The sequence below is a fragment of the Nansenia antarctica genome, assembly GCF_963989245.1.
Source record: "Nansenia antarctica genome assembly, chromosome: 17".
Classification (NCBI taxonomy): Eukaryota; Metazoa; Chordata; class Actinopteri; order Argentiniformes; family Microstomatidae; genus Nansenia; species Nansenia antarctica.
In genome coordinates, this window is record NC_137687.1 from 27719063 (window position 1) to 27731562 (window position 12500).

General features: G+C 52.1%; 1 protein-coding gene across 1 annotated transcript in view; it reads left to right on the forward strand.

The window, feature by feature from the left end:
- faf1 (Fas (TNFRSF6) associated factor 1) overlaps positions 1–12500 on the forward strand; it is a gene marked incomplete at its 5' end in the record, with an annotated part of 131764 nt that overhangs the window by 98916 nt on the left and 20348 nt on the right. The window contains 3 exons of the mRNA XM_080547517.1: positions 3409–3545; positions 4545–4633; positions 11804–11884. Coding sequence (XP_080403643.1) covers positions 3409–3545; positions 4545–4633; positions 11804–11884 — 307 coding nt within the window. The remainder of the gene's footprint in view (positions 1–3408; positions 3546–4544; positions 4634–11803; positions 11885–12500) is intronic.

A 12500-nucleotide genomic window follows, 5' to 3' on the forward strand; every position in this document is an offset into this window, starting at 1 on the left:
CCCTAACTGTTTACTTTGTTTCTGTACTACATTGCTTTGATCCAGTGCGACGAGATGTCAGAGGAGGCTGGTGGAGGTAGAAATCGGAGGATGGGCTCATTTGAATGTATGGAACAGAATTATGAATGAATGGTCTTTATTGTCATTGATATAGTACAGGTACCAAACAACGAAATTTGGGAGGGGGGGGGGGGCTCCCCTGGTGCTAGGAAAAAAAAAATAAAAACAAGAAGGGAAAAGAGCTGGTTTACATAAATAAAGGCTATGTACACTATCCACTATACTATACTATACAAATAAAACACTGTGCTGTACTCTATGCTATGCTATACCTATTCTAACATTTCCTATCTCTGAACCTTATGTACCCGATGGTTGTCATATTGCACATAGTGTTATTGCACATTCATTTAAAGTGTCGCAGTTTGCAGGTTTGAAATGTTCACAGTTGTGTTTCAGTATTGCACTTGATTTCAATCTAGTAGCTGCCATCAAATTGTCTAGATTGTCCAGGGCCTAGAACCTAGGTCTTTGCTGTGTTCAGGGCCTGAATGGCCCTGGGGTAGAAGCTGAGCTTCAGTCTGTTTGTCCTTGCGAACATGGTCCTGAACCGCCTGTCCGAGGGCAGCCGAGCAAAGTGTTCGTACCCAGGGTGGGATGGGTCTCTGGAGATCTTGGAGGCCTTCCTGAGGCAGCGTGTGTTGTACAGCTCTTCCAGAGAGGGGAGGGGGGCGCCGGTGATCTTCTGGGCCGATCTCACGACTCTCTGTAGCGCATTCCTCTCTGCGGCTGTGCAGCTGGAGAACCACACGCAGAACACAGCAAAGACCTAGGTTCAGGGCCCTGGACAGTCTGGACGGATTGATGGCAGCTGCTGGATTGAAAAAATCAGGTGTAGTGCTGAGGCACAAATGTACATTTCAAGCCTGCAAACTGCGACACTTTAAATGAATGTGCAATAACACTATGTGCAATATGACAACCCTAGTCGTCTATCTGTACAGTATAGTATAGTGGATAGTGTACATAGCCTTTATTTATGTAAACCAGCTCCTTTCCCTTCTAGTTTTTTTAGTTTTTTTTTTCTTTCCTAGCACCAGGGGAGCCACCCCTCCTAAATTTCGTTGTTTGGCACCTGAATGAATTCATTCATTCATGTGTGTGATCACAGTGTAAACTGCCGTGTGTGGCCATTAAAAGACCATCAAGGTCCGATTTCTCTCTCTTCTCTTCTCGATAGTCCCAGGTCTAGTAGTTTGGTCACTAGCCTGTCTGGAAGGATGGTGTTGAAGGCAGAGCTGAAGTCCACAAAGAGCAGTCTCGCGTAGCTGTTTCCCCTCTCCAGGTGGGATAGAGTGGAGTGGAGAGTCGTCGCGATGGCGTCCTCTGTGGGCTCTGTAGGCGAACTGGTATGGATCCAGGTTGGGCGGGAGGCGTGTGACTATGTGGGCCCGGACTAGTTTCTCGAAGCACTTCATGATGATTGGTGTGAGTGCCACCGGGCGGTAGTCGTTTAGGCAGCTCACCGTGCTTTTCTTCGGGACTGGGATGATAGTTGAGGTTTTCAGGCAGGGTGGGATGGTGGCCTGGGACAGGGACTGGTTGAAGATGTTGGTGAAAACCCCGGCCAGCTGGTCGGCGCAGTCCCTCAGCACCCGTCCCAGGACGCCATCCGGCCCTGAGGCTTTCCTGGGGTCCACCGCCTTCAGCACGCGTCTCACTTCATGCTCTGTGAGGGTGAGGCTGCTGAGAGCTGGAGAGAGTGGTGTTTGTGTTGTGGTTACCTCCGTTCGCCCCTCGTCGAACCGGGCGTAGAAGGAGTTCAGCTTTTCCGCCAGCAGGGGGTCGTCCTCCGCGGCTGTGAGCCTGTTGGCTCTGAAGTTTGTCATGTGCTGAACCCCCTGCCACACCCGCCTGGAGTCGTTGCTCAGGAAGCATTCCTCAATCTTCTCTCTGTGGTCTGCCTTGGCCTCCCGGATGCCACGCTTTAGGTTAGCCCTGGTGGTGCTGTACAGCAGTGTGTCCTTCGCTGAGAAGGCGTTGTCCCTCTCCTTGAGCAGTTTTTGGACCTTCCCAGTCATCCATGGCTTCGTGTTGGGGTAGACCCGGACCCGTTTGTCCACGGTGGCTGAGTTGGTGCAGTTCACTATGTGGTTCAGAACCGACGACGTGAACTGTTCCAGGTCCTCATGCTCATATTCCTGCCATGAGGTGTCATTCAGGCAGATCTGCAGTGGAGCGGACCCTGCTGGCCAGGTTCTGACAGTCTTAGTGGTGATGGGAGCACTTTTCCTCATGGGAGTGTAGGCTGGGATCAGGAGGATTGACACATGGTCAGACATGCCTAGATGAGCTAGCGGTCTAGCCTTGTAAGCAAGCTTGATGTTGGTGTATACCTTATCCAGTGTTTTTTCTCAAATTAGGAATGGTGTCAATGAGCCTGTCCTCTGATTTCTACCTCCACCAGCCTCCCCTGGTCCATGTGTCGCTGCTTCTCCTCTGTCATTGTGTGTCACCAGACATGCTCCTCTTCCAACAGCTGACCATGTGAGTTAATAACCCTTCCTTTCTCTCTCCTTCTCTCTCTCCTTCTCTCACTCCTTCCCTCTCTTCATCCCTCTCTCCTTCTCTCTCTCCTACCCTCTCTCCTTCTCTCTCTTCATCCCACTCTCCTCTCTCTCCTTCTCTCTCTCCTTCCCTCTCTCTTTCCCTCTCTCCTTCTCTCTCTCCTTCCCTCTCTTCATCCCTCTCCTTCCCTCTCTCCTTCTCTCTCTCCTTCCCTCTCTTTCCCTCTCTCCTTCTCTCTCTCCTTCTCTCTCTCCTTCTCTCACTCCTTCCCTCTCTTCATCCCTCTCTCCTTCTCTCTCTCCTTCTCTCTCTCCTTCTCTCTCTCCTTCTCTCTCTTCATCCCTCTCTCCTTCTCTCTCTTCATCCCACTCTCCTCTCTCTCCTTCCCTCTCTCCTTCTCTCTCTCCTTCTCTCACTCCTTCCCTCTCTTCATCCCTCTCTCCTTCTCTCTCTTCATCCCTCTCTCCTTCTCTCTCTCCTACCCTCTCTCCTTCTCTCTCTTCATCCCACTCTCCTCTCTCTCCTTCCCTCTCTCCTTCTCTCTCTCCTTCCCTCTCTCTTTCCCTCTCTCCTTCTCTCTCTCTTTCTCTCTCCTTCTCTCTCCTTCCCTCTCTCCTTCTCTCTCCTTGCCTCTCTCCCTCTCTCCTTCTCTCTCTCCTTCCCTCTCTCCCCTTCTCTTCTTCCCTCTCTCCTTCTCTCCCTCCCTCCCTCTCTCCTTCTCTCTCCTTGCCTCTCTCCTTCTCTCTCCTTGCCTCTCTCCCTCTCTCCTTCTCTCTCTCCTTCCCTCTCTCCCCTTCTCTTCTTCCCTCTCTCCTTCTCTCCCTCCCTCCCTCTCTCCAGGCTTCTGACCATGTGTACGAGGCACTTTGGCAGTGTGGTGGCCCAGACCATCAGAACATACAAGACAGACCAGTTCCCTCTGCTGCTGGTCGTCATGGGCAAACGCACCTCCAACGAAGTGTTAAACGTCATACAAGGTAACAACAAACGCACCTCCAACGAAGTGTTAAACGTCATACAAGGTAACAACAAACAGCCGTGTGTGCATCGCCTCAAACAAGGTGGTCTTAAAAAGCCTTAAAGTCTAAAATCCAGCATACCAATTTATAAGGCCTAAAAAGGGCTCAAATTTCAGTTATTCGGTCCAAAAATTAGGTGCCAGGTCTTAAAAATGAGATCCTGCAAGGAAATCAGTCCGTCTATTTACGCGGGAAATTAATCAAGTTGGAACCAACAAAAATGCAGATTCGCTTCCTTTTTTGTCTGTATGGCAGTGAAATCCCTAATTTCATCACCTCGAGGATGACAAAAAGCTATCATATGGTGTCGCGAATAGGTCTAAAATTATATTCAAAGAGGTCTACAAAAAAGGTCTAAAAAGGTCTTAAAACTGCCGATTTGTCCCTCCCGTAGTCTCATAACGAACCCAAAGTATTGTTAGCGCTGTTTTCGTTGTGGGTTTTTTTGTTTCGTTTTTAGCGTGTTTTTCAGCACTGCTACTCGTGCTGTTGTGGAAAGTGTTGGAGCAGGTTCGCAGAAAAGGCTGGAGCTAGTTGCCAGAACTAACCCCCGCACCCCCCGGTGCTAGTTGTCCCCTCACTCCCCCCACTTGATTGGTTAATAATAATAATAATAATAATAACTTTTTATTTTATAGCGCTTTTCCTGAAAATGTTGCAGCTCAAAGTGCTCCAATCATTATATAATTATTATTTTATTATTTAAGTCATTTAAAGGCAAAACATGTCTATTACTTACTTGTCAATCAGAAATCATTGAATGTCATTCAGTCACGGTCGGTCAGTCAGTCACTGTCAGTGAAGAGTTTGACCGAGTGTTGTTTGTTTGTCTGAGTTTTCAAAGGGGGCGTGGCTTAGCGATAGGTCTATTGGAGGATGCGTGGTGTCAAGTGATTGGGTTGTGTTTGCCCTAGGGTCACAGTGTTCTCTGTTGTTGTTGTTTTGTGTGTTCCCTAGGCAACACGACGGTGGATGAGTTGATGATGAGGCTAATGGGCGCCATGGAGATCTTCACAGCTCAGCAGCAGGAGGACATCAAAGATGAGGTAGGTACGGACCAATAGGACGTCTCACAGGTCTACCTGTATTTACCTGTAGACCTCCATACCTGTATGGACCAAGAGGAAGTCTCACTGCTTACCTCTAACCTGTATTTACCTGTAGGTATGGACCAATAGGAAGTCTCACATTGAGAGCCAATGATGTCGCCTATTGAGCCTCTCATAGATATCTGTGGGTGGTTGTGTAGGAGGTTGTGTAGGGGGTTGTGTAGGTGGTTGTGTAGGTGGTTGTGTAGTTGGTTGTGTAGGTGGTTGTGTAGGGGGTTGTGTAGTTGTGTAGGTGGTTGTGTAGGTGGTTGTGTAGGTGGTTGTGTAGGTGGTTGTGTAGGGGGTTGTGTAGTTGTGTAGGTGGTTGTGTAGGGGGTTGTGTAGGGGGTTGTGTAGTTGTGTAGGTGGTTGTGTAGAGGGTTGTGTAGTTGTGTAGGTGGTTGTGTAGGGGGTTGTGTAGGGGGTTGTGTAGTTGTGTAGGTGGTTGTGTAGAGGGTTGTGTAGTTGTGTAGGTGGTTGTGTAGGGGGTTGTGTAGGGGGTTGTGTAGTTGTGTAGGTGGTTGTGTAGGTGGTTGTGTAGGGGTGTGTAGGTGGTTGTGTAGGTGGTTGTGTAGGGGGTTGTGTGGGGGTGTGTAGGTGGTTGTGTAGGTGGGTGTGTAGGGGGTTGTGTAGGTGGTTGTGTAGGTGGTTGTGTAGGGGGTTGTGTAGTTGTGTAGGTGGTTGTGTAGGGGGTTGTGTAGTTGTGTAGGTGGTTGTGTAGGGGGTTGTGTAGGGGGTTGTGTAGGGGGGTTGTGTAGGTGGTTGTGTAGGTGGTTGTGTAGGGGGTTGTGTAGGGGGTTGTGTAGGTGGTTGTGTAGGGGATTGTGTAGGTGGTTGTGTAGGTGGTTGTGTAGGGGGTTGTGTAGGTGGTTGTGTAGGGGGTTGTGTAGGTGGTTGTGTAGGGGGTTGTGTAGGGGGTTGTGTAGATGTGTGATTGTGTAGGTCAGGAGGACAGATATGAGGACAGACGTGCTGAGACACCACAGGGTATTGTGGTATTGTGGTATTGTCACTGCTTCCATCTCTGCTGTGGATGGGCTAGAGGGAGAACACAGCCATCAGAGAGAAGGCCTTTGTCTGGGCTGGCGGGGGTGGAGAGAGAGAGGGGGGGGGCATAGAGGGGGGCGGGGGGGACATAACTCACTTCCCTCCCATTCTCCTCTAGTGTACCAGACCTCAGGTCCTCACAATGACAGCAGGATACAGATTCTCCTCTCCTTTCAGCCCACTCCCTCAGACCAGCCCTTTAATCCAATAGAACCTCCTCAAACACAGTCAGGGCTGCACTCTGGAGAAGAAAGGGAGGGAGGGAGGGAGAGAGAGAGAGCCGGTGCTCTTTCATGTGAAGAGAGGCATCTCAGGACCGTGGAGCGGGGGTCTGGTTCTGTGTCAGAGATTCACCTGACCTCCTGAACACTCTTTCTCTTTCTCTTTCTCTCTCTTTCTCTTTCTCTCTCTCTTGTCATGATGAATAGATCTAGCTTCTTTCTCCAACATCTGTTTGCTCAACGTCAGAAGGACACAAAGCCAGACAGGCGATCTGTAGTGTTTGTGTTGCTACATTCTATCCAGGTAGTGGGGCCACTCTGACATGGCTGTCTGGTCTGTGGTGCACCAGGCTTGGCCTCAGACAGACGGTGGGCGGTGATGCTGTTGTTGTAGGAGACAGATGACACACACACACACACACAACCTAGCCTGGAACCGGCCGGCGCGTTCAGACCGAAAATAAATTGGTTCGGATCCCTGAAAAGTTGGTTCGCAGCGGGAACCAGAAAATAGTGGTCTTCAATGCAGGAAGCAAAAACTAGAAGTGTGATGTCGTCAGTGGGTGTGTCACATGACACATTCTACACAAAAATGTCACAACAAGATGGCGACTACTTCACTGGAAATGAGGATCTTTCACTACAGTATCTGAAATAATCACTTGTTTTGTATGAAGAACAATAAAAGACACTTTCTAAACACGTTACTCTTACTAGCCAGCTACTTGTTACTAGAATAGAAATAACCACGAAGTTCGACAAAATGTAACCAAACGTAGTCACGTTGATCGAGGATGCTGTCCAGCGAGTGCGCTGTCGTTCGCCTCAGCCTCTGAACCCTGGGAAACGCAGCGAGACGCTAGTGTTGTTAGTTGACCCCCCAGGGCGCTATGGGCCGCGCCCCGCCACAGGTGAGCTGATGAGAGGTGACATGTCTTTCTCTGCGCTACCTGGTTCACATTGGATTCCTTCTCTCTCCCTCTCTCTCTCCCTCTCTCTCTCCCACACACAATAACACTCCTTAACTACAATAAGCAACTTAGAAGTATGTCGACTATGTTCACATGTCACAGTAAGCGACTCAGTGACCTTGTCGCCTGGGTGATCGGTACCGTGTAGCCCTGTCACAGCACGCAGGTGTGTCGAAAGTACGAAGGTTTGACTGACAGGCTTTGTCTCCGGGAGACGGTTGGTTGGTTGATGTACCTCGTACCGCTGTTTGTTTTCATAGGCGGCTAAAACAAATATTATCGCGGAACAGATTTTTAGCGGAAGAGCCAAAGAGAAAGATGCCGTTCGAAGTTCGAACGTTAGGCAAATCTGAGGCGCGGTTTCGCGTGAGTAATCAGTAACTCGTGTGATTTTTTAATTTTTTTTACTCGCTATTTCCGATTATTCAGCATTCCGTGTTGATGAATGATTTCTTCGGTAATTACTGTGATTAGTCAGTATTTCATGTGATCGTTCAGTGTTTCTTCCTCTACCTGTCATGTTTGACGTGCCAGGTCGTGACAAGAGGCTAATTATGGAACGTTGGAGTGTTTCAAACCGAGGGAGGGAGGCGTCCCTGTCAGAGAGGGCGTAGGAGCTGATAAGGAGTCAGTAACGGTCACTGGGTGTTTTAATCACTCATTACTCTGTCAGTTTCTGGGCCGGAGGGAGGTTGGTGGGGGGGAGGGGGTGTGTGTGAGGGAAATGTGAAGTGATAATGTCACAAATGCGTTGATGCTCATTGGCTAATGTACCATTATGATTATTGGCAGCCACAGGAATGCAACCACATCCTGTACGTACTGTACTGTACCGGTCCTGCCTGCCTGTTTACAGCCCACTCTGACCTGTCTGTCTGACCTGTCTGTCTGACCTGTCTGTCTGTCACCAACACGCCACCTGAAATGCGACGGAATTACGACATTAGCTAAATCACCTGACTCCATCTGCTCCAGAGACGTGAGAGTGAATTAATGGATAGATGGAATGTTGATGGGTAGAACCATGGCACCATCTCTCTCTCTCTCTCTCTGGCCAAACTCTCTCTATTCTATAGATGTCTCTCCTCTCCTCTCCTCTCCTCTCCTGCCCTCTCCTCTCCTCTCCTCTCCTGCCCTCTCCTCTCCTCTCCTGCCCTCTCCTCTCCTCTCCTGCCCTCGCCTCTCCTCTCCTGCCCTTTCCTCTCCTCTCCTGCCCTCTCCTCTCCTGCTCTCTCCTCTCCTCTCCTCTCCTGCCCTTTCCTCTCCTCTCCTCTCCTCTCCTCTCCTCTCCTCTCCTCTCCTCTCCTGCTCTCTCCTCTCTCCTCTGCTGCCCTTTCCTCTCCTCTCCTCTCTGCTCCTGCCTCCCATCCGTCTCCCTCCTTCCCTCCCTCCTCCCCTCCTCTGAGTGTAGACCCACAGACTGCTCTTGGCTTACTCACTGTCTCTGGCTGTCATACCCCCCCTCCCACCCTCCTCCCTCACAGACCTAGACATCACACTCCTCTCTCCTCCTCTCCCCCTCTCACAGACCTAGACATCACACTCCTCTCTCCTCCCCCCCTCTCCCCCAGACACCACACTACTCTCCCCCAGACCCAGACACCACCCTCCTCCCCCCCTCTGTCCCCCCCTCCCAGACCCACTCAGCCACCACACCATCTGGCCACATGACACCATCACATTCCTCTGTGACTGACATGCCTGGAGCTGGAGACACTTGGAGATACTCTCACACCTACGCACACACACACACACACACACACACACACACACACACGCGCGCGCATGCGCACAGACCTGAACTAACCAGAGAGGCGCACACACACACACACACACACACACACACACACATTAAGGCTTGTCCGGGACGAGTACATTTTTTAAATGTTATTTATGCTTGTCCGACTGACAAGTCAAAACAAAGAGAAAAATAAATAAATCAATGTATTAATATACGCAAAACATTAATTACTCCTTCAGTTGTCCTATCGGAAAAGTAAAAAATGTTTTAACGAGCTATGCCGCACCTCATTCTCGCTGCCTTTGAGGCGGCGTAGCTTGCATCAGAAATTCTAATGCTATTGCGTGTGCGTGACCGTTACTAACTCAAAAGTTAATAGTCAAAAGTGCCAACCTTCTTGACCGCGAACGACACGTTACTCAAGCTAGCTGGAATGTAATGTATTACTGGCTTGTAGTGTTTGAGTAGACAGACAGACAGACAGACGCACGCGTGTCGTCATATTTGGACAAGTAAAAGATAAGTTCACTTGTCCGAAGGACGAGTACCTGAAAAAGCTTAATGTCAAGCCCTGCATTAACTAACCAGAGATTCTCTCTCTCTCTCAGACACACACACACACACACACACACACTGAACTAACCAGACTAACTAAACAGACGACCACAGCTGTTCCTGCAGCAGCTTCCTGACTCCTCCCTCCAGCTCAGCTCGTATGTTTGTTGCCATAGTAACAATAATGAGTACAATACAGAACAGAGCACTTTACAGTTACCGTTGTCGCGTGACTTTGGAATAATGCGTTTAAGATTCTCTGTTGTTTATTGTTTAGTCCTTAGCCTCATTCTGCTACTGAAGCCCTTTCACTGGCCCACAGGATTCTACTGAAGCCCTTTCACTGGCCCACAGGGTTCAGGACAAAAGGAAAAGTATCCTTTGGAGCGTCGTCCCTTTCAGCTTCAATACAACCACCGTCCACTCCCCTGCCCTCCACTCCCCTGCCCTCCCCTCCCCTGCCCTCCCCTGCCCTCCACTCCCCTGCCCTCCACTCCCCTGCCCTGCCCTCCACTCCCCTGCCCTCCCCTCCCCTGCCCTCCCCTGCCCTCCACTCCCCTGCCCTCCCCTCCCCTCCCCTCCCCTCCCCTGCCCTCCACTCCCCTGCCCTCCCCTCCCCTCCCCTCCCCTGCCCTCCACTCCCCTGCCCTCCCCTCCCCTCCCCTGCCCTCCACTCCCCTGCCCTCCCCTCCCCTGCCCTCCACTCCCCTGCCCTCCACTCCCCTGCCCTCCACTCCCCTGCCCTCCCCTCCCCTGCCCTCCCCTCCCCTCCCCTGCCCTCTCCTGCCCTCCCCTCCCCTCCCCTGCCCTCCACTCCCCTGCCCTCCACTCCCCTGCCCTCCCCTCCCCTGCCCTCCCCTCCCCTCCCCTGCCCTCTCCTGCCCTCCCCTCCCCTCCCCTGCCCTCCCCTCCCCTGCCCTCCCCTGCCCTCCCCTCCCCTCTCCTGCCCTCCCCTCCCCTCCCCTCCCCTGCCCTCCCCTCCCTTGCCCTCCCCTCCCCTGCCCTCCCCTCCCTTGCCCTCCCCTCCCCTGCCCTGCCCTCCCCTCCCCTGCCCTCCCCTCCCCTCCCCTGCCCTCCACTCTCCTGCCCTCCCCTCCCCTGCCCTCCACTCCCCTGCCCTCCCCTCCCCTCCCCTGCCCTTCCCCCCCCTCCCCTCCCCTGCCCTCCCCTGCCCTCCCCTCCCCTGCCCTCCCCTCCCCTGCCCTCCCCTAACCCTGGCCACCCTGTCCTTGCTCTAAACACGAGGCGTCCACAACAAATGTTGTGTGCTGCTGACACTATGGACACGGTTCTCCCTCCCGCCACTTTAGAAAGACTCTCCGCCCCAGCAGGTGACCACACAGGCAGGTAACCAGGCAGTCAGGTAACCAGGCAGTCAGGTAACAAGGCAGTCAGGTAACCAGGCAGTCAGGTAACCAGGCAGTCAGGTAACCAGGCAGTCAGGTAACAAGACAGTCAGGTAATCAGGCAGTCAGGTAACCAGGCAGTCAGGTAACCAGGCAGTCAGGTAATCAGCCAGTCAGGTAATCAGGCAGTCAGGTAATCAGGCAGTCAGGTAATCAGGCAGTCAGGTAATCAGGCAGTCAGGTAACCAGGCAGTCAGGTAATCAGGCAGTCAGGTAACCAGGCAGTCAGGTAACCAGGCAGTCAGGTAACCAGGCAGTCAGGTAACCAGGCAGTCAGGTAACCAGGCAGTCAGGTAACCAGACAGTCAGGTAACCAGGCAGTCAGGTAATCAGCCAGTCAGGTAACCAGGCAGTCAGGTAATCAGCCAGTCAGGTAACCAGGCAGTCAGGTAATCAGGCAGTCAGGTAATCAGGCAGTCAGGTAATCAGGCAGTCAGGTAATCAGGCAGTCAGGTAACCAGGCAGTCAGGTAACCAGGCAGTCAGGTAACAAGACAGTCAGGTAACCAGGCAGTCAGGTAACAAGGCAGTCAGGTGACCAGGCAGTCAGGTGACTAGGCAGTCAGGTAACAAGGCAGTCAGGTAACAAGGCAGTCAGGTAACCAGGCAGTCAGGTAACCAGGCAGTCAGGTAACAAGGCAGTCAGGTAACCAGGCAGTCAGGTGACCAGGTCGTCTGTCTGGCTATGTACAAACAGGAAGTGGGAGAGAGAGAATAGAATCAGGTCTGGTAAAGGAAGTGGATCTTCTCTCTCGTGCCAGAGGTCGTCTTCCATTGGTTTGGATCAGTCGGCCTGTAACTGGTTAGATTACCTGCAGGATACGACTCGATGTATTCAGCCTAGTTTTCTCCACGTTAATAAAGGTGTTCCGCAAGGTTACATTCTGGGTCCACTGCTGTTTAACATTCACCTCAAATAATGTTTGTTTGTCCTTGAACTGTTGTCAATTGCGTCTTTATGCTGATGATACTATTAGCTACTCCTGTGCCCCCCCCCCCCCTCCTCCTCAGTTCAGCAGGCTGTCCTTGACCTTCAGCATGGTTGAACAAGTACCTGTGCATTTGGATTGAAGATGAACTGTACTTTAAAACGCAGCTTTCATTTGAGGCCACTACTTCAACCCCTCCAGTACAGAAGCTCTGTCCTGTCCTTCACTGTTCTAACCCAGAGGCCTCTGTCCCCCCCAGGACGAGCGTGAGGCCAGGGAGATGGTGAAGAGGGAGCAGGATGAGGCCTACCGCCTGTCACTAGATGCCGACCGCAAGAAGGTACTACCTCCACCCTCCTCCACAACACTACCTCCACCCCCCTCCACAACACTACCTCCCTCCACCCTCCACAACACTACCTCCACCCTCCTCCACAACACTACCTCCACCCCCCTCCACAACACTACCTCCCTCCACCCTCCACAACACTACCTCCACCCTCCTCCACAACTCTACCTCCCTCCACCCTCCTCCACAACACTACCTCCCTCCACCCCCCTCCACAACACTACCTCCACCCTCCTCCACAACTCTACCTCCACCCTCCTCCACAACACTACCTCCCTCCACCCCCCTCCACAACACTACCTCCCTCCACCCTCCTCCACAACTCTACCTCCACCCTCCTCCACAACACTACCTCCCTCCACCCTCCTCCACAACACTACCTCCCTCCACCCTCCTCCACAACACTACCTCCACCCTCCTCCACAACACTACCTCCCTCCACCCTCCTCCACAACACTACCTCCACCCTCCTCCACAACTCTACCTCCACCCTCCTCCACAACTCTACCTCCACCCTCCTCCACAACACTACCTCCCTCCACCCTCCTCCACAACACTACCTCCCTCCACCCTCCTCCACAACTCTACCTCCACCCTCCTCCACAAC